Source organism: Anopheles aquasalis, chromosome 2 (assembly GCF_943734665.1).
Source record: "Anopheles aquasalis chromosome 2, idAnoAquaMG_Q_19, whole genome shotgun sequence".
In the NCBI taxonomy this organism is placed as follows: domain Eukaryota; kingdom Metazoa; phylum Arthropoda; class Insecta; order Diptera; family Culicidae; genus Anopheles; species Anopheles aquasalis.
The window spans coordinates 16,272,501-16,299,734 of NC_064877.1; the positions used below are offsets into that span (position 1 = coordinate 16,272,501).

Here is a 27,234-nt window from a genome sequence, read left to right on the forward strand (position 1 = left end):
AAGAAACTTTAATAAACATATCTTCGTGGTAGATCGTGAGGTGATAAGAGGGAACCAGAGGTGCCAAAACAAAGCAAACACTGATAAACTGCTGAGACTACCGAGTAGCATCCCTCCTGGCAGACGGACGGCATCACTTTGAGACAACGTGTCGAGTGTTGAAGAACGGACCGCGTTGGGCATCGGATCGTAGCAAGCCGCAAAAATGACCGAACCGGATCGTGAAATCGAACTGCAAACCCAGAACGCTGTGGACGCTCTGCCACCAACGGACGCAGGTAAGAAGAGTGGTAGAGTAACACTAGTCAAGCGAAGATGATACTGTTTCGGTCCATTGATAGTCAGTGCTGGCCGGTCAGTGCTTTCACGTGAATGCCAGTCAAAAGTCAACGAATGCCATGTTAATTTGGTCAAGCAAACTGACTGAATCAGGGGTTTTAAAGGCAATTTTATGTGCAGAAACAATGCTACAATTGTATGAAGCCGTATGGCAACGCTTTTGCCATGGCAATGCGAGTGCGCAATTCGTTGTTTAACCGCGGTTATGTTTGTTATTGTACGAGTTTTTTTACATTCATTCAGTGTTTCCTACGTGCACTTCGCAATCACTCGTGATTCGTTGTCGTCGGTTTGGGGGGAAAATTAAGATTGTCTCGCATGATGAACTTTTTTTTTGCGCCGAGAAGAGAGAGGGTGAGAGAATTTATGTAATCTTTAAGATTAAAGGTTCCAAAGTTCTAGTCTATTTCTTGCCCCTTCAATCGAGTTCAAACAGGATCTTCCAACTCGAATACCCTTATCGGTAAGCGAGTCGCTTTTATTATGGTCCCACGTGTAATGTCCACGACCCTCATAAATCGATGCTTGGAAATGGACTTTCACTTGCATTGCCTGCTATCGATCGCGTTCAATACATGCGCTTGGCGATTGTGAGCGCCATTGTTTTTCTAAAAAAAACGACGATTTATTTACGATGCTCTTAGATGAGCGAGTAAAAAATGCCCGACAGTGCCGCTGATAGTGTTTGGAGTAATCAGTAATGGCACCCACTTTTTGTCCCCCAAGACCAGCATAGTGGCTACTTGATGTATGGCGCACTAGATTGTTAGAACTTCATTAGAGAGCAAAGAACATCTGGTCCACGATGAGCGTGCAGGGGTGCACGAGTAACAGAGAGGATTGGTTGACATTTATAGCATTGAAATAACACCCGAGGTGCTGGTTGGTGGCAATGGGAATGATGCCGTGAGTCTGGCTGATCTACTGACTCTATTTACAAATAAACATTCCTCCCGTTCCACAGAAGTTGATAAGCAATCAAGCAGGCGCTTAGTTTACGTTGCTATACAATAAATAACTTCAGATGTTTTGGATTATTTTTTTCCCCCTCTGTTCCGTTACAACGACGATGGTGTTCGATTTGCTTCCCAAGCAATTCTCCAGTTGGGGGATTTTAAAATAGAAAACAACCAGAATGGCTCTCTCATAACGGGTACACCTTGCATCATGCTGAATGTGGGATTAACGTAATTATACAAGACAAAACCGCGGGACGGATATTCACCACAAACAAGTTTGCATCAAAATCCCTCTCCATTTAGAAATCAATGACTCCTTCACGATGCTGGATATTACCTGTCAACATCCAATAAGGAGGACGTAAAATTTTAGAAAAAATCACGCGGACGAAATGTTTCTGATTGACGTTAATTACTTGTCCAACCATTTGTGCTGCATTCCGTTTGTTTCGTTGCTCTTGACGCCGGGTAGCATTGAACCGTAAAATGTTCATACGAGAAACGGACAAGTCACGAAGTCGCTGTGTACTCACTGACTGCTAATAAACGCAGGAATGGATCCTACCGAGCTGGAGGATTCGTCGATTAAAAGTATGTTAACGGGTGCCGAGTGTAAATTGTGCCGATAATCAAGTGGCGAAACAGACGAGACTTTCTGCACCTCGTGCGTGTCTTATTACGCTTTGGAATTCCAGCCTGACTCAGTGTGATCGATTTGGGACACGATAGCTCGCTCCGGAGACTATCTTCACCGATTTTTTTTTGTGTGGAAAAGCTTGACGGAAGTGACGGATAGGCAAACAGAGGAACAACGCCACTTGATTCATCGCTGTTGATTGTACCCCTTTTCGAGCGGGAGTGTGAATCGCTAACCATTTCGGTCGACCTGGCATGATGCTTGATTCAACATTGGCGAGTCACCGCCAGAAAACCAGTCGAGCGTTCTGCACTGCGGCCTTGAGCACCGGGTATTCCCTGGCTAGCTCCGTTCACCCGCCGCGCCGGTGGGCTCGATCGTTTTCTTCCTTCCATACCATGTGGGGTTTTGGGTTGTTTTTTTTTTTAATATTTTTGCGCGTCGCGTTCTCAACTCACGCTGGAACATTGGAAAGTAACACATGGTTGACGCATGGGGGCTGGTACGCAACAGCCAATCCAACAGAAACACCCAATCCGATGACTGCAGCGAGTGCGCAGCGAGACACATTGGGAGCACAGTGGTCAAACGAACCGGATAGAACTGGTACGAGAGAGCATGAGCCCGAGGACCGCTGGATGCTGTCACCGGATGGGTCCATCGATTACTGTCTTCGATGGTAGAGCATTACGGGGTCATCGTGCTTGGGTTTACGGCTGCTCGTTACATTACATTAATAGTCTGCTGGCTGCGCCTAACATCTGGAACTGATTCCATTTGACAAACCTGATTCTTGTGTGTCAAGGCAAGGCTTTTTTGCAAATCGAAGACGAGGTTTTATTTAGTAAAAGGTACCTCAGCACAATGTTGTAGAGTAAACTACGATTGAAAATATTAGGCAAACCGTTCCCTCAAACATTGGTGCATTTTTATACTTTTTAGCAAACAAAGCTGCTGGATCACGCAAACTGATCGCACAAGCGCAGCGAGAGTGATGATGCAATCAGACGCAATTTCGTTCAATCTTACGCCCGTAAACGGGAACACACTCGAAACCATTTGACTTCCCAACTGGTGTTCAGCCAAAGATGCGCTTCCCATTTCGCGTGTCTCACAAATTGCGGATGCAATTCCAGTGCTAAGGGGTCACCGTGTTTGGGATTCGGTGCTCGATCACATCGCCCAGACCGACCGTAACGTGACAGTAATCGGCATCATTAGCGATAATGAAATGTACGATGAACGATGCTCGGCGACTCGGATACGCTGTGGATCATTATGTGTCCACTGGTCGGTTGAGTTAAGCGACTGAAAGATGGTTGTTTGTCATCGTTTAGTGGAGGATTGTATGATATATCGGTGCTGCAGTTCATATGTAAATTGTTGTTTGTTTGGTTGATCAAATACTCAACTTATTAAACTGGACACGTTTCTTCTACGTGTTGTTGCAGCTTGGCACTTGGCACGTTGCGTCAATCGATTGAATTCCATTTTAATAACGCGACAAGTGATTAAAGGGCGATCGAAAGGCTTGTACCGACTACTAGTTACTCGGGATTACTTAGGGATTCATGCTGGGCTACGCCATGGGGAAATCCCCATGAAGTTCAATTTTCCCACCTCTCGGTCGGCTTTTACGCGCGCCACTATGCTGCTGCACATTATGCTCCCCACCATCAGCTGGTCCGACGATAGGCCAGACGAACCGGTTTTCGGTTCTCCATTCGCTCGTTCTCTCTCACTCTCTCTCTCACTGTTGCCACGCAATTGCAGCATATCGTCGCAACAGTTCCACTCATCTCGCAGCTCGGAGTTCGATCTTTGATTCCTCTGCTAGTGTCCCTCTCTCGTCTACTAAGCTCAACGCCATCGCCTCTCATTATGTTTCGCGATTGAGCATTCGATCCCGCGCCCGCGATCGGCTCTCAAGCCACGGCCAAGGGGAAATCCCCCCGGCAAAACGCAATCGCGGTTTTATCTTGGCGAGAGTCGAGACTCTCTGACTCTGGCTGGCCGCGCCGCCGGGGGTATAAAAGTGATCGTAAACAAACCGACCAACCGACAGTACGGCGCACGATCGCTAACGAAGCGAACGGTTTTTGGCCACCTAGCAGCAGGTGTAGTGGTCGCCTCCGGCAGACGACGAAAGCTTAAGGGAAGTAACGCACGCCAGCCAGCCAGCCAGCCGGTTTGCTGTAACGCCCTTTATACTCCTCGGCTTCGTGGTTGAAGTGTAGCAGATTTTATCGAACACGCACCAAAGCGAGCTGGCTGAAGGTCGCTCGAAGGCGGTAGACGAGATTGTTTGCAAGTAAACGATCGCACGGCTGTGAGTGAGAGCTGAGTTGAGCTGAGCTGAGGTGGGAAAACGAGTGAAAAGTGTTGCAAAAGTCGAACGACGAACGGTGCAAGCACGTGGTCAACGGTGGTGCATCCAACGGCTGCTTCTAGCCGAGCTGCTGAGTAATTAGCAGAACGATAGCGTGATACTGACTCCTCCGGGTACTGCTGTGATAGTTAGTGAAACAATAAGTTAAAAGTGAGTTTACCTTCTATGTGTTTCTTAGTAGCGTTACTGTTGATTGCATTAGATTGTTAACAAATAAGATGATTTGGGATAAATGTTGCCTCTTAAACGATATCCATCACGCATTAGCCGCCTTAAACGGATCGAAAACTTAAAAAAAATCCAACTATTTATGAATATGCGAAGTGGAACTTGTTACGGCTCAAAATATCTGCGCATTGCACCATTGTTGGCCGAAGAGCGCCGTGTCGTGTTAATCTTGACCTGGATAAAGATTGGATTCACTTCATACATTGTCAAGCCGCGGGCTAGGAGATATTGGGAGGCCCAGAGCGGGTTGGGGGGGGGGGGGGGGGGGGAGTCTGCAGATCAATGGCTGATGTTTTGCGTTTTGTTGCGCGTCCTTCGCGTTCCTCGTGGCTTCAATTCAAATCTCCTCCGTCGTGCTTTCTTGTGGCACAGTGCGAACGCTCGCAAGGTTTGCTTAGCGTTTAGAGTAGCAACCTTGCCGCGAGTGCTACCGGGCTAAGTAATCGACAGAAAGTGGGTTGTCCGGTGCCCCCTGGATCCGGCTGAGTACCGAGGCGTAACCACGAGGTGTTACCACTCGAAAGGGTCTAATTATTGTCATGGTGAAGCCGGAAAACCGATCTCGGTGCGATTTAGCGGTGCGCTGAGACATTTTTTTTTGTTGCTTCAAATACAGCAAACTTAGCAGCTTCGTCACGCTCGAACTGTCAATGGCGATTTGCTTTGGTATCCTTGGAGATTTAATTGCCATTGAATGTGCTGAAAATACGCCTTGGTTTCTGGATGCAATGTCAAGGTTACGAGATTGAGCAGAAAGAACACAGTCCCAGCAGGTTCCTGTCCATTCGATCGCCACCCGCAATGTGATATAAATCCCGTGCCACAATGCGGGGGCCTGTCCGGTGTCCGGGTCCGTGCGGTGTTTCTATAAATAACGGAGTTTCACGTAAACGTGCTGAGCGATTTGCGTAATTCGATGACGTGGGATGGCGGCGTCGGGCGAGAGACGAGACGCTGGTTGCCGGAAAATGGTCTCACAAAATATAAACTAAACAGCAAATAATCCAATGCGCCAGGGGCAGTGCGATGCGAAGCACGGTGTGAGCTGTTCTTGGTCATCATATGGGAAAAGGGAAAATTCGTCGTCTAGCGTTGGGGAGCGCCTGCTCGTCGCACCAGTTATCATCGCCTTCTCCCACCCCGGGTTCGCCATGGATCTTCACAACACACAGTGTGACATTGGCGTTTGTTGTCGGATGTTAACCCGGCACGAGCACTCCGCTAACAGTGGGCAATTATTTCAAACCCCTCTTCCCTCACCGAGGACAAGTGGAAGGAGACGAAGCACGGGGAAATGGTTTTCCATCGTCACCGAGGGCCCTCGGATCACGCCAGTCTAGTGACCGTGGCGAGATAATGGCGTAGCATTGCGTGCAAATATGTTTTCCCTAAAAACGCGCGATCTCGCAGCCCACCAGAAGCACAAGGTTGTACTGGTTGAGGGATCTCTATTTCACCGCAATGGCGCAGGTTTGAAGTAAGGGAAAATTAGAGACGAACAGGATCTTGTTTTGGTTGCTGCCCCTCCCCCCGGGTGTTCGTTCCTGGCGAGTTTCCTTTCCATTAATCATGGTACCAACCCAAACGGACATTGCGGAGTTGGCGTGTGACGGATGACGAGGTGTCGCGCGCCGATCTGGTTGTTTGATCGGTGATTATGGAGGAAGCAGTATAGGAGGCTGGCCAATTTTCCACTACCTTCCATTCATCTAGTCGGCCGTCAAAGCAAACTGTTTGGAAAGTTGCTCTCTCACTGTCATGGCATCGACTAGTGGTTACTCGCTGCTTCTCGCACATCTTGGAATAACCCTTGACTGTGCAGAGTGTTACAGTTTTGGGAAGGAAAACATATTTCAATTCGATTGCTTTATGGGAAATTTAATAGAATATTCGATGCAGATAATACTTATAAAATGATTTGCGTAATTTCTTTGCCATAACGTGTTTGAAATTCCAATAGAATTGAAGTCTCACGCTAGCGAAGCCGTTGGTACCGTCCAGTATTTGCCAACTGCGTTCAATTTTGTGAAGCATCTTCTTGCGACACTGCGTTTTGAAATGTGTAATTAAGCGCGGAGCGAAAGCTGCTGGTACCATTAGCTATCTCAGAAGTAGATCGTTAGTGAGTCTGGGGGGAATCGTTTTGCTTCCACTTCCCAATTGCTTCAAAGCCACTTTCCCTCCATTTCGATGCACATCGGGCTGCATTGTGTTCGATGCTTTGCTTTCATTTTCAGTTACACAGCTTATTGGCCATTCAGTAAACAGTTGTTGCAACGATTTCTATCTTAACAAGAGTATGAAGCTTTGCTGTGAAATTTTAAGATTTAAACTTAAAAAGAAGCAAGAAGAAGCGAGTTATTCGGTTCGCTCTACTCGACCATACCGACTGACCTTGGGCGAATGCAAGCCATAAAATAATCCTTTCGAGGCAATTTGCCGAACACGGATTCATTTACTCCTCACGCACGGTTGCACTTTTCCCGGTTAACCCGAATTCAACGCTAGTAAACATGTCGACGATGTCACTTAAAGCGACGCACAGCGTGTCAGGGACCGTTGGCTCCGTTGTAGTTGTAGCACAGCACGTGGTGTGGTAATCGATGGGATTCCATCGGGATGCTCAACCACGGTGCTCAACGGTGTCGTTCCTCACCGTTGCATACCGGACCGGACGAAAGGGAACTGCGAAAATGACGATTGAACACGCTTACATGTCCAACGATTCCGTTCGACCCACGGATTACGCACCGCACACCGTGTTGCTGCTGGAGCATGAATGCATCGCCTGAAGCAGGAGGCACATGAAAAGCAGGAGCTACGTGTTATAAGCCGATTAATGCTGCATGCTGCCCGGTGAGGCTTTCGGCGTGAATAATATGCTCGTTGAAATTGGCTTCCCTTGGCCGCTGACAGAAAGTTAATCGGATTGCGTAAGGGCGGAATGGTTTAAACGATTTTTTTTTTGGCAAAGAGATGGCGGAAATTGAAAAATTAATATATTTATTTTTAGAAACTACTTCGAACAAATGTTGGCTAATAGAATGGGGAATGGAAGTGGAACGCGAGATGACTACGGTTGACCACACCATCCCTAGTCGATTACCGAGCTTGGTGAAAGTATTACGAACTGTTTGTGCGTCCAATTTGCATTCCCCGGGAATTTGGGATTTTACAAAATGGACATTTTGTTTAGACAGTTTCGCTCAATTACGCCAGCGAACGATCGATTGCGGGGATACTCGCAACTAGCAAGGGAATGGGTGTAGGAATGGTGAATGGGCGACTTGTGGCGGAACTTCCATTACAGTGGCCTGTGAACACGTGGCAGGTAACACGGCTGTAATCTTGACTGGCTGTCACCTGCGTGGAAAGGGAAGCGCGGCTACTTACGATCAGGTGTTAATTGATGTATGATCTTGCTCATGGCGTTCGCCACCCATTAATGTTTACTCCCGGCACCGGCACCGGCCAATCTGGCTGAATGATTGATTGCTTCGCCCCGTTTCGAGTCCCGTTTCGGTGTGATTCGATCGGGCTTTTGAAGCCACCCCGTCCTTTCTTCTTCTTCTTCTTCTTCTTCTTCTTTGCCGTTGGTCATACGGGATACAGGAGTAGGCGATGTACGCGATTACAATCGAGTGAAAGTCATGGTTCCGCATGTCAGCTCACTTAATAGCGGTTGTCCGGATGCATCATTGTGGGTTTGGCACGAGTATACCAAGGTCGTTGGTTATTGCATAGTTCGCGTGGAGCGTTAGATGAGTGATCATTAGAAAGGGATTGAATGACTTGCGTAGTGGAGAAGATTGGTTTTAGGTTAATTTAGCTAGAGGGTTGAGTTCAGTTACATGATTCTATGATGATGATCCAATGGTCAGATTTATCTGAACGCAACGGCCTTCAGGCATTAACTCTTTTGGTTTTAATGGATTTCCATTAACGGGACCCGGGGGCTTAGAAGGACATGATTCGCCGGGGTTTTTTTTATTGTAGACGCGTAGCCATCAAGACGATCACGAACAGAGGAATCATTTATCCATTTAAAGATCAAGATCGTCATTTCATCGATTCGCAACAATAGGAATTTATTATTTTTATTCTCTATATGCGTCTGTCTACTAGGATTTTTGTTAGTCCTCAATTCTCAAGCAATTAATTTTTCGCTTGACCAACCGCTTCTAGCCGATGTCTTTGTGTTCTTATGCTTCAGTTCAGCAATCCTAGTTCATCGCACACTAAGATCGTTTCACAGTAGAGTGCTAATGCCTGCTTCGTTATTTCCAAGCCATGCGGGCTACAATTGAACCTGCAGTCTTTCGGAATTAATTTCCGAGAAGTTGTTGACCTCGCATAAATAACTTAACCTCTTTTACCGCAAAAGAAACGGCTGAAATGACGCCAATTTCGTATGTAAGATGCCGGTAGGGTTTGCTTTCGTCATTCTCGAGACCCCCATGAGACATTTCACAGTTCTCGTCTTTGACGTCGTTATTGCCAGCATCCTCCCAACCATTGGGATGTCATCGGTATTGGTCAGCGTGGTTCAATTCGTGGCTCCCACGTCCATCAGGGCACGTGCGGATTTGGCTCATTTTTTTCGTCTCTCCACTCATTTCCCCCACGAATCGATGACCTTGTGGCGTGGGTAACGCTGGGCATATGTTCGATAGATCGCGTTGTCATCGAAAAACTCATTGTGTCCATTGTCACATTCGATTGTGTAGCTCTGGAGCTGGAACGAGAATTGCACGGAGGGTGGGGGATGAAGTAGTAACTTCATCAGGGGCGAGCTCACAATCAACGACACTAATGGCGTCAGTGTGCAACGTTCTAACCGGAAATGCATGTGACCGTGCTAACTATCTGTAACCGAACTGTGTTTCTTGCTGTTTCCAGTGGCTACCAAGAAGGATGGCGAGACGACAAAGAAGAACTGGAATCTGGATCCGATCCAGCGGGCGATGGGACAGCTCGGCTGGTGGCACATACTCGTCTGTGCCGTTGTGTTTCCGTTAAAGTTCCCGGTGGCCTGGCATCAGATGAGCACCATTTTCCTCGGACCGACCGTGAATTATACCTGCGCATCGGATCCGTCGCTGGAGCCGTGCGATGAGGCGTGTACGAGCTGGGCCTACGATAACAGCACGTTCAGAACGACGATCACGAGCGAGTGGGATCTGGTCTGCACCAAGGGCAATCTGGTGAAGCTGGCACAAACCATCTTTATGTTCGGTATCCTGGTCGGTGGTGTGCTGTTTGGATCGCTGGCTGACAAGTAAGTAGCGAAGAGAAAAGTTTTGAAACTTGGAGGACCAGTTGGACACTTGACTAATGGAATCCGCGTTTAACCTTCTCTCCAGATACGGCCGCAGACCTCCGTTGGTGATTGCCGTTCTCATCCAGCTGGTGGCAGGCGTTGGCGCTGCAGTCATCGGTTCGTTCTGGGTATTTGTTGTGTTGCGTTTCTTGTCCGCAGTAGCCACCGGCGGTACCATGGTTACCAGGTAGGTCAACAGCCCGGAATCCATCACGGGGCGCTCCAATAATCCTTCGTTTCTTTTTCTCTTCTAGTTTCGTACTGGTGATGGAAATCATCGGTCCCAAATGGCGTGAGCTGTTCTCGGTTCTCTACCAGATCCCGTTCAATCTTGGCCACCTGACACTGGCCGGATTTGCGTATTTCCTGCGCGAATGGCGTCAGCTCCAGTTTGCCCTTTCGATCTTTTCCGTGCTGATGGTGTCGTACTATTGGTTGGTGCCGGAATCCCCGCGCTACCTCTTCACCTCGGGCAACGTGGACGGAGCGGTGGCGGTGCTAGAGACGGCCGCCAAGCGCAACAAGCTACCGACCGATACGATCCGCAGCGATATCGAGCTGTACGCCAAGGAGAAGTCCCGCAACGCATCGGCATCCGACTCGAAGGGTAACGTGCTCGATCTGTTCCGGACGCCGAATATGCGCGCCAAGACGCTGTACATGTGCTTCAACTGGTTCGTCTGTGGATTGGCGTTCTTCGGTGTGGCCCAGTACGTTGGCCATGCCGGTGGTGATATTTACACGAACGTGGCGATCAGTGCGGCACTCGAGCTGCCCGGTACGCTGCTCTGTATCTACTTGATGAAGGCGTACGGTCGCAAGAAGACGCTGATCTTCTCCAACACTCTGACCGGCATTTCGATGTTAGCGATCGCGTTCGTGCCACGGTCGGCCAGTGTGCTCAACGTTGGACTGGCCTCGGTTGGGTTGGTCGGGATGAGCATCAGCTTCCCGACGGTCTACCTGTACGCCGGTGAGCTGTTCCCGACGGTGGTCCGGAATGTGGGCATCGGTACGGCGTCGATGATTGCCCGGTTCGGTTCCATGATCGCTCCGTTCGTTGCCGGCTTTGGTTCGATCGCGTACTGGTTGCCACCGTGCATCTTCGGTGCCACGCCACTCATCGGTGCGTTCTTTGTGTTCTTCCTGCCCGAAACGCAAGGCCATCCGCTGCCGGAAACACTCGAGGATGGTGAAAACTTTGGCAAGCGACACAAAACCGATGGGCCAGCGAGTGTTGAGAATGGCAAACACTAACCCGCATTTCGAATTCGAATTAGAATAGAGTTTTTTTATGTTTCCTTTTTCTTTTTTACTCATATTGTTCCTTTCGCCACTGTCGACACTGTGGCCACTGTGTGTCCACACCATTTGCCAGAGGCGAACCATGAATCTCCCTTTAAATGAATCTGCGATTTTGGCGATTCGTTTAGATGCAATAAATTACGACAGAACGGACGCAGGTGATGAAGCAGAGCAGGAAGGGAAGTGTATATTCACCACGCAAGAGAGTTCCATAATGACAAATTTCGCTGAGAGGGAGGTGCCGAAGAGTAGGAGTGATAAATAGTAATTTTAATATGCCAATAAACCAATGCGTAAACGAGATTATCTTCCTTTTCCATCGGGTTTCGTTTGGGGCTCATCGCGGGGAACCGGTTTTTTGCGGAAAGAAAGAATATAACAATGTTTGAAAAATGGGATGTTTCCTCAACCAACGAAGCAGCAGAAGAGCAACGATCGGTTTTAAGCGAGAAAAGCGTGGTTCGTTTTTTTGCCTCTCAAGAACACCACGTGGTGGACCACGTTCCCATACCTCTCGTCAATAGAAAACGGGTTTTGCTAATAAAATGTATTATAATGTATTTACTAGCATCTAGCCTGTTGAATTTTAGACCAATAAATTGTCATTTAATTCAATTGATTTGAATAAATTGCAAAATATACGAAGTTCAAGTCGAAATCTCTTCCTGTTCTTGTAGTGTGGCTATTTTTTTGAAGCGCGCTGTAAGGAACTTGCCTGAAATCACTTTGTTTCCAACCATTGGCTTGCATTTTTCATCAATTGAACATTTGAATCGGTCGTTTTCGTGATAACCGTCCAATTGGTGCTCGTGAAATAGTGTCCAAAGGGTTAGCTAAAGGGCCACAACAAACGGTAATTATAGCTGATTTATCAACTACACAACCGGAAGCACTAAGTTGGTGCAAAGAGCTGCAATGCACGTGGTTTTGCCACAATGAGTGACGGTCAACCCTTATCCTTATCAACAGGCACGATCGATCGAGTGTCGAAAGTGCATTCTCGTTAGAATGCTTCACACTTCTAGCCAACCACTTCAGCTGCTCGGTCCGATTTGCTAGTCTAGTCTCGCCTAAGTACCGCACATCCGATTGTGCCGATGGTGATTGTGACGCTGCGAGTGGAAGGCCTGCTTCCACACTCTTCAGCTTCAAGACGTTCCTCCTAGGCGAAGAGATAACCTGACAACTGGTTTTCGCTCTAAAAATAGCTCCCAATCGCAAAGAGGGCCTTCCAGAAGTACACTTGTCACGCCCTTGTTCCAGTGATAGAAGAGCGTTGCAGAGTGCTGGTACAAGTGGGCCAACAATTGTCGCTCATCCGTTGTTGCGAGCTGCGGAGCCGCATGCAGGCCGGTTCTGCTGGAGCAGCTCTGCTAAGCAGTATGATTGGCTCCCATTGATTTTTCCCAGGAGAGTGTTGGAACGTGATGTGTGTAATTGAATGAATCCTTCAGGTAAAAGCTGGGAAACGTGGGATGCTCCACGTGGGACATCACGAGTTTCGTTCGTGAAGGATTTACGTCAGTTCGATTTCAATTGAATGTTAGCTTACGCTTCGAGCTTAAATGCTGTTCATTAATCAAGCGAGAGCGGGATTGCCCAGTACCTTTCATTGATGCCGCGTCAAGTGGCGAATTGGAGACCGATTTAGCAACACTATCAAACGTTTGACGGTCTCCCAATTGTTTACTCATGTGGTCAATGGAGGATTGAGATAAAACATCCTTAGCTGTAGAATTGATTAGGAAATTTATCCAGAAATACCATTGGAAGATCACTCCTACATTAGTTTTTATATTTACTCTGATATTGGTGCGTAAATATCTTCAAATGAAATTAGTTAAAAATAATTTATGAATCTTTTTAAAGAACTTACTAAATCAATTTCATACCAATGTACCACTGTACCAACATTCTATCACAATTAGGCCGACAAATCGTAGCTTTACCTAACGATTGTTTAAAGATCTTATGTCTTTATTATGTTTGTAAACCGAGTGATCGCACTCTTAGCTTAGCGCTGTGCAAAGTATGTAAATTGACTTGAGCAGCGGGAAAAAAAAATGATCACCATCTTTCGGTAGCATCACCCACGGTAGCCACGGTTCCACAAAGGGGAAACAATCCGGAGTGAGACAGCAGAAAAGGGAAGGTATTTACCGCCAGTTTCGCTTGTATCCGAAAATTCCATTTTGCTGTCAAACCAAACACGCGCGTTAACAAGACTTTTGCGTTCGTTCGCTGAAAGGTTCTCCTCTTCTCGATCCCACTGGTGTGCTCTGATCGTGGACGTAGCTAGGCGACATTGTTGTACACTCTCCCTGCAGGTTCTCCTTCATTCCTTTTGATCGCCACGCGGGCAACAGCGGCATGGTTCTGGCCGCACATAAGGGAATGCGGGCCAATTTCGGCGATTTAATGATATTTTGCCCGGTGGGCACGTATTATACGCCATTTTTCCATAAATCAATTACGTCGTTCAGCCGGACACTTTGGCCTGTAAGCGAAGGCCCCCCTGGGAGGGAAACGCAGGATCACGGTGGTGGTGGCGCGACGAAGCGCGATTTGCGAGCGATCCTCGATCGTGGGCACCAACCAAACGCACGGGTAACGGTACCGGGCAGCGTAAAATGCTATGATTACGCACTACGCCAGGGAAACAGGCGGGCCCCTACGCTCGACAGTGTCGTCTCGGCCATCTCCCTTATCGCCGTCCGGGTGGGGGTGTTTGGCAATCACGTCGCCGTTTATCGCGTCCCGCACCGTGGCATGTGGTGCGAGCAGCAATCGCTCGGAACTGAACCTGAAGCCTTTATTTGCACCTATTTCTTCCTCGAGTGCGCTCGGCGTGGGGCTCGTACGCAAAGCCGTAGTGGTGTCGGTGTTTGGCCGCTACGATGATGCCGAACGCGAGATGCGAACGGAGCCGCCGGCCACTGAAACCGAACACCCGGACCATCGTTTGCCTTCGTTCGCCACTACCCTGCCACGGTTCAACCGGTGTGGATCGTCGTCGATCCGCGCATCCGCGTAGCCTCCGATCGTCTCTGTTGCGTGCGAGTGAGGACGCTCCGACTGACATCGAGTGTTTGCATTTGGCGATCGTTTGCGTTAAATTAATTGCGTCCTTTTTTTGTGTACGCGTGTGTTTGTGTAGTGCTACTGCTGCTGTTATCGTCCTTGAAAGCGAGAGTATCCCAAAGGTAAACAGTAGAAGATCGCCAATTCGACAATCGAACCAACATTGACCCTACGCCGGTGTGTTCGCCACGTTTGGTGCGTTCTGGTGGTTGTTACGCGATGTGCAGGCGGATGTGCGTAACACCGCAGCCGGATTGGCAACAAATTTCCGTTTTATCACAAAAATCGCGTGCGAAACGCTGAAAATCAGAGCCACTCCTCGCGAGATCGCGATCATCACTACTTGTAAACAATCTACACGAGCGACGCTACTAGACACGAGAAACTCCACTGCATCCGGTGCAGGCCGGCGAGATAAGGTACATATCAATGTACCCAGTGGTTTGTGGATCGCTCAGTTGTGAAACGTATAGTTTAGATGCCCCTGCAGCCTGCTATCGGCTTTCCGGCGAACCGGTAACGAGAGTGAGAAGTGTGAAGATGGGTTTCTGATTACCTTTTAATCGGTCCACTCACCGTCGGTTTTTGTGGTTGTGGTCCGGGTATGTCGCTCATCTGTCAACAGGCGAATCGACATGAACCGCGGTTTGAAGCGTCTAGGCTACAGGTGTTTACTTGTTTTAGTGCGATAAAACATTCAACACTGATGTATACAGGTTTAAAGGTATTTTAAAGGGATTTTTTGACCGAAAACTGATGCCCTTTGAAGCTAGAATTCATAGGATGGCGAATCAGCAAATATCAATTTGTGACCCAAAAAACTAAAGGGAAAGGTAAATAGAACACACATAGGCCCAAGGGAGGGGCCACTTGTTGCAGATTTCAATTCCATCGCTCGCTCGCTCGCTCGCTGGACCGCTTCACAGCTGATTAGCTTAACTATGGCAATGTCAAACTGTTCAGCTCAGGAAACGATGTAAACGGGGGCCACCGAAACACGCGGCGCATAATACATATGTACATTATGTGCCTTGTGCCACTCCCTCCCCGGCAACCCATATTGATAACATCCGCCCTGAACGCCGTCAAATCAAGTCCGGAGAAGGGGGGTGAAAAAAGAGAAGCCATACCATAAACCCATCGTGGCTACTGTGGATCGTGGATCGTGCAGCTCATAACGCTACCTGATGTAACTGATAAATTTGGGACAATTAGCGATAATTACGTAGATAACGTGAAGATAACGCGTCGAAGACGATGTGTCATCGAATCGCGTGCCGTCTATCGCGTTCCCTTCTTTCGCTCCCGGACCTTGTCACGATTCCGGCCGATAATGAATGTCACCATGGGCGATTCAGGGAACCGCGTTGTTGGTCAGTAGAGGGAGACTTTTGAAATCTTCATAAACCCAAATCTCGACGACACAGAAAGGCAGAGAGTGGGAGGGATCCTCCGGTTTCCTTGTCCGGACTTTGGACACTATTCGTCACCACGTCCGCCTTCATTCATCCCCTTTTTGGCAAGTTCGTTCGTGACGTAGCGGAAGGATCGTGACCGGTTTGCTCCTCGCATCGCCTCGACTGTTTTGCTGTTGTTGTGCATTCGCGGCATCGGCATCGTCGCGATGCCATCGGTCGCGTGACCGATCATCATCATGTTCGTCGACGTCGACTTACACCACTTAGTGACCTACGATCCGTTAATGGTAACGTGCTGTGAGGGGCAGGTGGGGTGGGGAAGGGGGGAGTGGTTGACGTTTTGCTGACTTGACGGCGCCGGCGTCGTCGCGACGTTCGCTCTCTTCTTGATACAGACTTGATCGATCGATCGATTCGATCTTCGGGCTAGATAAATTAAATTAAGTTTCGCCAACAGACGCAGAGTGAAAGAGAGGGGGAGAGAGAACTCTCTGTTTACTTAGCGTGGCGTGCGTTCTCTGTAAACGGCGCAGAGGAACCGGCTAACGATGGTTTGACGTTGCGTTTAACCGAAAAATCGCCTGATCTTCGCCATTATTCAATTCCAATCGAAAATAATGCATCAAAGCGAGAGAGAGAGATTCGTTGCTTGGACACCTTTTTGCAAGCCGTTATTGCCGTTCCCCGTTTATGGAAGACAGCATCTTCTTGCCACTTGCGCGAGCTCTTAGCTCCTTCCAGCGTTACACCAATGCTTGCCTTCCCTTCAATCAACCGGCGACGATATGCTCGGCTCGTAACGGGCCGCTGGCCGGTGCTTACCTTACCTCCTCCCAGCCCTCCCTGCAACGTGCGGCCCTGGCACGAAGCCGTGTGTTTGCGTCGCACCGTTTTCGTCTGGAATTTACATCTAAATTGCCGGTAATTAAAGTAAATCATCGGCACGGCGAGCGAGCGAGCGAGTGCGCGCGTTCGGAGACCTGACTACTACTACCAGTGCACCGCGGCTCGATGCTGATGCTGCACATGCGACTGGGCGGTTCCCGGGCATCGGAACTGCTAATTAGAATATTTGCAATCGCGACCATGCCCACTTGCACTAGCGATTGAGCAGCGGAGGAGGAGGTGGCGGGGCACAATCAATTGTGTGGCCAAGATGCAATTGCTCTGGTTGTGCCGTGCGGTGCGGTGCGCATTGACATTTCCTAGAAGAAAATCGCTGAAGACAGCTGTACGGTGGGGCAGCTTGTCGAGGAAGTCGAACGGTCGACGCGGTCACGTACTTCGCAATATTCTGGTGGCATCCAAGCAAGCCGAGCCGGTGCGCAAACGATCAATTTGCTCGAGTTAATGAATGGCGGTGGCGAGATCGAAGTTCACGTTGGAAGTCGATAAACAATAATAAGCTTTTTGGCACGGTTGGTGCGGCAGTCCTCCGTGAGTCCTTGCGTTTTCGCTTCGTCTGTTGTAACGTCGTTTTTTTTTGGTTAAAAAAAAATGTGCTAAAAAGTATCATTTGATAATTGCTCCCAATTAGAAGCCCCCGAGAGCGAGCCTTCGCCTTCCGGATTCCAGAGCGATCAAACGATCATAACGATCAACCTGCGTCAGCCCAAGCGATAGATGAATGAAACGATCATTAATTGAAGTCTAACGATCCATTCACACTGGCCCACTGGGATCCATTAGCGAGTTTTTCGGGGACATCTTTACAGAACAGCCCAGGCCATGGTCCAGGCTATGGGCTGGTTGACAGCATGTTTAGCGAACGACGAATGAGCCGTCGTCGTCGTCGTCGTCGTCGTCGTCGCCGGCGTGTTATGATGGCAGCTAAATTTAGGCGAGTAGCGCAGCATCCGTCAACGATCACACTTGTGATGGCGCTTTGGACACTTGTGAGCGGAGTGGGTGGACGCTGGCGCTGACTTGAGACTTGCTGGCCATTGAAGGCGCATCTGCTTTGACAGGCGAACGATGACATATTGGAGTGGATCACACCGTGAGCCGTGAGCGCCGTGTGGACACTGACACGATCATCACATCAGCACCGAAAAGGCATCAGGCATCAGGCGTTCATTAAAATTAATGACGATCGTCGTGGCACTACAATGTTTGTGTTTGTTCTCAGCTGCTGCTGCTGCTGCTGTTGTTATTGTTGGTCAGCAGGCATCTCCGGAATGGGCGCCACTCCCTCCGTAGTGTCCTGCATTCTTGCGTGCATAAAATATGCGGCGCAATACCCCCCCAGCAGTACTTTCCTGGCGTATAGTGGCCACGGGAACGTGATGACGACGCGATGAACCGTTTTGTTTGCTGAACGGTTAAGCAACCACGGTGCGGGGAGCGCAATCGTAATCATCGTGTGAGCCCGAGCAGCATCAAAAGGCCAGCAGCATACAGTTCCACGACACCTCCACCACCCTTCACCCTTCCGTTTGGGGGTCGTTTCCGGCTGCAAATATTGATTGCAAATTGCAGCCGCACCGTTCCGTCGATGTGAGGGGGGGGGGGAAGGGATCGTGTTTGCCTTATCATTAAGCTGTTGTACGCCCTGACGCCTGGTAGGCGGCTGGCCGGAGCCACTCCAACTGTATATCACTCGACTTCCACTCGACGGCACTCCCTCGACACTCGAGTGTCGGCCAATCGTTCGGCCCCGTGAGGCCAACCCCGTCCATTAGCCAGGCGCAAAAGAGCAACGCGCAGTACGCCCCGGGAAGGTTGTTGTTGTTGTTGTTGCGGAATTCCGTTTCGAAAAGAGGCGAATCGCGTGCACTATTCCAAACTTGGTGCTGATCACGAACTCTTCTCTCTCCCATTTCAGACGCGATAGCGGCGAACGAAGAAGACGTCAGTGATCGGACGTAAATCGTACGGGGAAAAAAAACGTCATCGTTACTGGATACTACCCTTTACCAGTTCTCCATCTCCAGTTGATGACGCTAATGGCGCTTAGAGGCTAATGACGATGATGCGGTCGTGAAGCTTCGTCGTCGTCGCCTCGCACCGTTGACGCCATTGTTGGGAGTGTTGTCACCGGGGTGGCCTGACTAGTGTTTGTGTGTGTTTAGTGTCGAGTCGAGGGGTGTGATAGGGTTTGCTGAACGTGCAGCTAACTAGCCCAGTCCACGCCAGTTCGCCCATCGGTACGGGAGTGGATCCGCGAGTGCGAATCGTTCTACCGCAAAGGAACGTCCAACAACGACCTCGAAAAGGAAGGCATAGTGCCTTAAACTGCCAGTGCGCCAGTGCCAGTGGATAAGGATCTACACAAACGAGAAGCTGCAGCGCAGTCACGCGCGCCAGTCCGATATCTTCATCGGCGTGCGATTGAGGAATTTATAATCTCCACCAAAGAGCGCCAGCCGCCCGGTCCCAATCGAGATCGTCCACTCGACGCGCGCGAATGTGTGATTGTGTTTCGCCTCTCCACTCGCACCCGGGGTATCTATTTCGCGAATCTGCGGCGCGGCCGCGGAATCCGCCAAAGGAAAAGTGAAGAGTACGTGTGGCCGATCTCAATGAACGCCCTATTGCCGTGGCCCCGGCGTCTAATCGTCGATCGCTCGATCACTTTAGACGGTTAGGGACCATCCTTCATTCAGAGTGTCTATTACCTGTTCGGGCCGCCTGGCCTGATGCGCAAAAGTACTACGCGACGATCGGCGAGTTTTGTGATTTCAATTTGGAAGTGCGAGTTGCGAGGTCTGGCAGCCATCATTACATTACCGAACCGGTGGCCAATTGGTGACCAATATGACGGCCCTCACGCTCTCATCTAAACCTCATTAGGGCAGACGGGCTAATTAAGGGCATAACGTAAGGTCCCGAAATGTGAAGCACAAACCCACGGCCAGTACCAATCGGATACGTGAGCGATCGCACAGTGAAGAGAGCTGGGGCAATGGCGGCGACTCAGTGCGCTACTCGTCATCGTCGTCGTCGTCGTTGTCGTGGCGAGCAGTGATTGTGTGTGATTACGGCGGTGTCCGTTTTGACGCCCGATTCGGACGGACGGAGCGTCAATTGGATTCGACGACGAGGTGCACAGTACAGGAGCGACGGTCCTTCCGGTTGGTTTTCGGTGCGTTCGGTGCGTGTCACTTACCGTGGACCACACGCTGCGCTGTTTGTGTGTTGTGCTGTGTGGTTTCGCGTGTATTCCCTGCCCTGCTCTGCTGCTGCTGCTGCTGCTGCTTATTTACTCAAAATCAGAACCACATCGGCCGGATCGGCCAGGCGGCAGTACCGTCGGTCAGCCAGTAAGCCAGCCAGCCAGCCCGCCAACCATCCATCCAGCCAGACCAGATGTTGCTAACCGTGGTGGTAGTGTTGCTAACCCTCGCTTCCGGTAGTGATGGTGGTTCAGTGATGATCAGTTTTGATTGAATCAGTGTGGCAAAACCTGTGGCATCAGCTCGGTGTGTTTTGTGTGCCCTCTATCGTGTACTAGTGTTTGTGCCTGTGTGTCTGTGTCTGTGTAGTTCCGTTTATCTATCCGTTTCCTCCCAGTACTCGACCACCGCGAAACAGAAAGGAAGTCGTGTGTATCCTCGGTGTTTGAAAGGTTACGAGAAAGAAGTTCAAGTCACGTCTTGACGTCAACAGTCGAAAGATGGCGTTGCGGTGGGACTCATCCACACCGGTGCAGGGAAAAAGGCGATCGAAAGGGCCGTGGCCATCACGAGACTCCCGGGAAGCGGAAGAACACGAGATCGACTCGCTACTGATGGATCAATCGACGATCCTGGCGGCCGATGGAGATCATTCGCGATCGCGAAATGTACCCCGGACGGAGGAATGGAGTGGCGCAGCTCCCGAACCGGCACGGTGTCCGGTGGCCGTGGTCGATGTCGAGCTGACTGATGCCGAGCAGGAACCGGACGAGGTTGCGGACAGCAGCAGCGGGATTGTGGTGCTGGATGAGGCGAGCGAACGGTTGCTGGGCAAATGGAACGGAAGTCCTAAAGGTAAGGAATCATCCTCGAGTGCCGGGTAGCTACGGGGTGGCCCTGGACGGCTTAAGACGCGTAAGTGGATGGGTGACGATGGGAAACAATGGACCAACTGCCACGTCCACAGCTAGATTGGCGCTTCCTTTAATCGTGGAAATTACTCAATCAGCTCCCACCTAGCGAGAGAGAGCGAAGGAGTAGCGTGTGAGTAATGTCGCGCGGGAGAATCCTAGACCCCGTGACGAGTGATCTCGGATCGTGATCTAGGAGTCGTTGGGCACGGTCGCGCTGGCGAATTGATCGTAATGGGTTCATCGCCGCGAGTGGAGGCGACGGTGACGTTAATAAGATAAAAACAACATCTTGGCCACTTTTCTTATTGAAACATGATCCGTCTCTCGGGGCCCGATCGTCTGGTAGGAATGTCAACGTTTGGCGGCATGCTTTACGGTCACCCCGGACGGACAGCACTAGCCCCTGGCCTGTCCTGACCGACGATCGCAATAACCGTGGTATCCCTCGTGTGACCACAGCCGAGCGGGAGCGGGACGGATGCGAATTACGAGTAAATTGCGTTGATTAGTTTCCTGTGTGGAGAGGGTTTATCATTTTTTTTTTTTGGGCGACGACAGGGGCTCGTCAACGGTTTACGACGTACCGCGAGGGTGCGTATCACGGTGGGAATCGTGAGCTGAATAGTTTTGGTGTTCGTTTTTTTTCAACTCTGTTCTAAAGTGATGAGTAATGATGGCGAGCGTAAGCGTGTGGTGTTGGAATTGGCAGAGAGTGCTGTTTGTTTGTGTACTTCAGTATTTTTAAGTACACTGGGGATGATTTGTATGGCTTTATGGCCTGAAACCTTAAACTAATGATTTTTGATTTTTTGTGACCGATTGCTATACTCAGAACACGTGATCGATTGGTGTCTTAGATGATTTTCTCATTTATTCAAGACCTACTAAGGAAACTGATCTTTTAATTCTAAATCAATTTTACTATCCATTAAAATTGCAACAAAAAACAATTTTTGTTCATGAGTGACTTCTGCTGTACGCATTTAGCCTTACAGGAAAAAAAAATCATCTTTTCATTCGTTTCGCAATCGAGATCGAGGAAGTATCCGTGCACATGTCGTTAACAAATCGTTATACACATTTCGGGCACGTGTTTTTATCACGTACTTTTGTCTCAACGTGCGTCACGATTTTTACTGGAATGCAAAGAGTGCTAATTTGTTCGGAAACAAATTAGCGGAGCCCTACACTAGCTGCCACTTCCCTACAGGCCCTGGCGCTTGGTGGTGTTTTGCACCTTTCGATGGCGAGCTCCTCCTTACGAGGATTACCCAGGTTCTATCTAAGCAACGACGGAAATCCTTGATTTTATTCAATAAGTATTTATTGTTGTTCAAAACAGATTCTCTGCTCATTAGTTTTATCCGCTCATTAGTTTTATCTAAATTAATTAATTCATTTTATCAATAAGTAAATCAATTCTGATCCAAAACATTCCTATGAGAGCATGCTAAAATGGAAACGTCTTTACAGCATCACGCTACACTCATCATAAGCGTTGCAGCCGGAGTTCTCTCGCGTGAAAGACAACGCAGCGTGCTACTGCTACTGTAGCGAAGAGCGCTATAAGTGATCTCGCACTCATGCTGCAGCATCAGTTACTAACACGCCGCGTCCCTGCTCACCGTGTGCTGTTGCCGCCAAAAAGGCCACAGCTCTTTTTCGCGCTTGGTGAACGAGTAAACAGCTAAACCGGCTGGCCATACCGATCGTTTCGCTTACTGTCTACCACTCCCTCAAACTACAAACACTCTTTATACGGTGAGCTGAGCAGCGAACTGCGAGGAATGGCGTCTTGTGGCCGGTTTAGTGCGGTAGTGTACTACTAACCACTGCCAAGCCCCAGTTGGCTTAAACTTCCGCGAGACAAAAACAACAAATCGTGTTGTCGTCGTCGAGGTTGTCGTCATCGTCATCGTCGGTGGTAGAGACATCTCTGAACCACCTGCCGGGCGTGCTACAAATCGTACGCACCGCGAGCACCTATAAGAACGCGTCTCGGAACATCTCGTGTCTCGAGTGTCGAGCCTCTCGTCGTGCAAATCGTCGTCGTCGTCGTCGTCGTCACGCGTCCTATCTCTCTCGTTCTCTCACTCTGTGTCCTTGTTTTTCTATCGGTTTTCCATCTTCCATCACATCCTATCGCGTGCTAGTGAACTGTCCGGACGATCGGCCATCTACCGTACTCGCTCACACCCGCTACTAGCACGCACAGCATCCTACGAGCACGGGAAATGGACGGTCGGAAAACTCGGTTTTCACCGCTTCAAATCGTGCTGCTCTCCAGTGGTTCGCAGTCACGGTTCGGATATTGGGCAGCCCTGTTGTGTGCTGTTCGCCTCCCACTCATCTGGTTCTCTGGTTGCATCTTCCAACGTTCACGGTGACATCTCGCATTTCGAGAAACCGTGGATCGGTTCTTGGAACGTTTAATTTGAATTTCCTGTGTCACGGTGGGCTACTTAATGGTGTGTAAAACAGTGTGTTTGTATTTGTTTCATGCTTCGTGAAAACAAGTAAAGAAAGCAAAACAAATCTAAGCAGGCTACGTGTTGTGAAGTGAAAAGGAATGTCGCGAAATTGATCAAGACAGAAGTCAGGTGTAGGCTGCCAATCGTTTACAGCTGAGAGCTGTTTGGCGCAAATTTCAATCTCCACCGCACAAAAAAAAAACAACCCCCTGGCCACCAGTCGCTGCAGATCAGAAGGGTAAAGTGAATTTCCTCCTGGCACGGTGAACTTTGGCGTATGTTTGGCTGTCCCCGCGGTACAGTAACCCCTTCACTTAGCGCAACGGAACGGAATATCAATCAGAAGTTTACACAAACTGCTGCTTGCGCCGCTGCCTGTCGCCTTGGTTCGTGCTGCTGCTGCTGATGGGACCTGTCGCTAGACTGAATCGTTCACTTAGTCGCTGTGACGAGACGACGAGGAGATAGTCATTTTCCGAAAGCCATTCCAATCCGGTTCTAGTGCACGTTGCTGCTGCTCACCCCGATTGCTACCTCTACGCCGAAGTGTGTACATGTGTGTGTTTTTGTATGTGTTGTACGAGCACGCGACTGATTGAGACATCCTTCTTGGATGGAGGGCGCGGACGTTGTTAAGATCTGCTCGGCGGATTGACGGAGGTCGGTGGATCGAGCGAACGGCGGATCGAGCGAACTCCCTTCGAAACAAACTTGAATCAACGACCTGCCCCGCACAGGGCCTGAAGGAGTGTGAAAGCCGTTGAACTCACGATGTTGTAACTTGCGCAAAGTCGATCCGCTGTCGTGGTCTTGAGTACACCCCTTGGGGGGTTTGCTCGATCAAACTCATCGTCGAAGAGGAACGTCGAACCGAGGTGAAGGTTTGCGGAACCGAATAAACGGAAACCAAGTCGCAACAGAACGCGCGCTCCTGAGCAGCGAACTCCATGGCAACATTTGCACCAGCCGGTTAGTAGTAAACGAAGTGTGAGTAAGGAGTGTGGCGACCGGTTCCGGTTGAATGCATCCTCAGTATTTGGGAATCCTTCCTCCCGGTTGTTTGTGCATGAATTGTGAATCCGTTGGAGTGTGAATGCTCTGTCTCCAGGGGGGGGGGGGGGGGGGGGGGCAGGCAACCGCGTTTCTAGCCACAGAAGCTGGCGGGCTCACTCATCCAAGCAGCAGCTGATGGAGCAGCCCTTGTGCTAGCAGTGGTGCTACTGTGCCTCGCTAGTTGAAACCTTCCCGAGGGTGAATGCTTTCGTTCCAGTGACTTCGTTACCGGAAGTGCACGTTTGTGCGAGAGATAGTTCCACTACTTCAATTGTTGAACAAAAAAAAGTGTCGAAAACCATTGTTAGCGAGCAAAGAAATAAGTGGCTACCAATACGAGAAGGTAACTATAGGTTAAAGTGATTGCCAAAGGGCAGCTGACTTTAATACTGATGATCCCGGGTTATCTTAGGATACTGCAGGCATGAGATGTCAACTGGACGTTTCTTTTTTTTTTTTTAATATTTCTACTCATCTAAAAATTGTTTCATGTTCTCCATTTCATTATTGTCCTCCATCAGAAACTTCTGGTGTATTGATAAGATCCACATTTTTGCAAATTTTTAAACAAATATAGGTTTAGAACAAGGGTCTCAAACTCGCGGTCCGCCAAATTATTGCAAAACTCTTGAAAGTATGCAATTTTACCGATTACCTGGCGCCTCCATTTCAAAGGGCGCCTCCATCATCAGATTTCGGCAACGGAGCTACATCTTTTTGTATTTCCGGCGCTGTGACCAGTGTTTGAATTGCCTTTACTGCCTTAGCCACGTACAAGGGCACCGGTTGGGGTTTGGTGGGAAAAAAGCAAATTTAATGAAGCCTTGCACCTCCAAATTGAAACTGCGCCTCCTGACTGGCTATTACTGTCTTCTACGGTTCGCATGCTAATGTGAGTTTGAGAGCCCCGATTTAGAAACTCTTCTCTTATTCGTTTCGCCAGAGTCTCATCAGAAAGTATTCCTGTAATATGTTTCATTACTATCACACGCGACGTGTTTGCTCCAGCTCAACACACCTGTCACCAATTGGTGTACATTGGCATTGAGGCAACATAGGATTATAGTAATGGAACGGAAATGCCGCTGCTTTGCCAACGACAGTGGCCACTCCTTTTCTGTGCAGGCAGCTATTGCTTTGTAGCACGATATTTTCTCTCACTTGCGTCAACAGGTGCAATTGTCGTTGCCATTAGATAAATGGGGTGGTACCGTCGGTGGAAAGGTTTTATAATGATACCGTCGTTAGCAGCCGAAGCTTCAAACAGTTCACCTTCAGTGCACAAAGACAAAGACCGGCCTTGCTACATCGTTCTGGAGACGTTCAAAGGAGCGTAGCTCCGACGGAACATTATTACTGTTTCGAGAATGATAAGCAGCTCCCAGGAAAGGAGAAAATCGTATTAATGGTCACAAGGTGGTACTGCACCGTCTTCGGGTGAATTGAGTGTCTTTACGCTCAGTTCAACCACCCTATCTTGCCTCACAGGGTCGAGCTTTTGGGGCTGATTGTTAGCCGAGCGATTTCCACCCGAATAGTTCCATCTAACCTCAACCAACGTTTCTCTAAATCAAACGACGAAGTCCCCAGCGAGATACACAGATTCCGTTTCGACCTTGACCTCGTTGTCGTTGCAAAATCCTAGCAGTCCTGGACTAGTTACTCGAAGAGCTACAGAATCGTGATTACCATGTGTGTACGCCGTGTTTGTGCGCAGGAATCCGTGGTTGTGGTTCCGGTCAGCAGCAGCACCAGCTGTCGAGACCGGAGATAAGCTAATGAATATTGTAACGAATGTTCGAGCTGCCACTATCGAAGCAGCAGAGCCGGACAGGAGAAGATATAGAGTAGAACATGAAGCATCACGAAAATTGCACGCCCTTCCCACCGTGGCCAGCCGCTGCACGCAATCCCATGTAGAACTCCGGCTTTCGGTCTCCGGCGCCCAGCAAAAGCCCAGGTTCCCACGATTCCAACATACCGACGAAAGGAGGTGTTCAACGGATAGCCCACAGATAGACACTCTTATCATTTGCTCATCTGTTACCGTTTTATTTCATGTTTGTCAGCGAGAAGGCCAGGGTCCACATAACTTCTCGTTGCCCAGGTGGTGGCCAGGGGGAGCGTGCGCCGTCGGCCAGTCTCGTATCACTCGAGCTACACCAGCTCCTACGAGGGTGGTGTCGGCGGTGGGCGAAGCGAGGGTGGTGCATGTGTTTCCAATTCCACTCCATTTACATTCCTGCCCCTTATCTCTCGTCTGTCACTCGCGGCGACTTCTTTCAGTCAGACAGCCGTACGGTTCTCTTTCTCTTCAGAGAACGGACTCTTTCTTCGTAGCCATTCGTGTCGATTTTGGGACGCCGTGCCACGGAATGAAATGATTTATCTGGTCATGGATGTGTTCCTTACCTTCGCCAGATGGTGCAGCGTAGTCCTTGTGAGGAGTTTTTTTTTAATCCCTAGCCCAGCTTCCAATATGTTCACGATACTGCATTGCACTATGAATTGGGAAATTGAAACACACGTTTGGCACATTTAGCGACCGATTGGTGCCTTTCAAATACGATGGAAAGGTTTGTTATGTTAAGTTAAGTTTATCATTTGCGATCGATCGATTTGAATTGATTCCAGCATAATCTTAAGATCCTGCATCAATTCAATGGTTTAAAAATGGGGCCTCACTTGTGGGCAAATGTGGCCTTCAAAAGCTCATTAACAACAACCTCGAAGCCATTGCAATGATTTGTTACAACGACTCGCGGAAGTACAGTCTCCAAATGTCGCAAAACAAAAAAAAACAGATTCAATTTTCACCAAACCGGCATCGTGGCACATGTGCTTGTATGTGTGGGTGTGTGCTGAAGCGTTATTAGCGAGCGCATCAGTTTCTCCAACCCGCCAAGAACGTGCCATCAAGCCGTTCCGTTCGCCAGCTCGTAAACGAGCACAATCGTTAACCGAGCTCCACGATCCTTTGATGAAGATAACACAGCAGCAGCGTG

At 49.3% G+C, this 27,234-nt stretch overlaps 2 protein-coding genes across 3 annotated transcripts in view; both read left to right on the forward strand.

Moving 5' to 3' along the window:
• The window catches only part of LOC126571525 (organic cation transporter protein), an 11,581-nt gene extending 101 nt beyond the window's left edge, over nt 1–11,480 (forward strand). Inside the window, exons 2-5 of one of the 2 annotated variants that reach the window (XM_050230101.1) lie at nt 33–278; nt 9,452–9,830; nt 9,916–10,059; nt 10,127–11,480. In XM_050230101.1, the coding sequence (XP_050086058.1) occupies nt 206–278; nt 9,452–9,830; nt 9,916–10,059; nt 10,127–11,129 (1,599 nt within the window). In that variant the 5' untranslated portion in view covers nt 33–205 and the 3' untranslated portion in view covers nt 11,130–11,480. Of the gene's footprint in view, nt 1–32; nt 279–3,984; nt 4,475–9,451; nt 9,831–9,915; nt 10,060–10,126 lie in introns of those variants that run through there. The other variant, XM_050230102.1, reaches the window with a different exon arrangement.
• Nucleotides 11,481–14,170: 2,690 nt separating this feature from the next.
• The window catches only part of LOC126571523 (organic cation transporter protein), a 30,596-nt gene continuing 17,532 nt past the window's right edge, over nt 14,171–27,234 (forward strand). The window contains exons 1-2 of the mRNA XM_050230098.1: nt 14,171–14,380; nt 18,501–20,646. Of these exons, the coding sequence (XP_050086055.1) occupies nt 20,292–20,646 (355 nt within the window). The 5' untranslated portion in view covers nt 14,171–14,380; nt 18,501–20,291. The remainder of the gene's footprint in view (nt 14,381–18,500; nt 20,647–27,234) is intronic.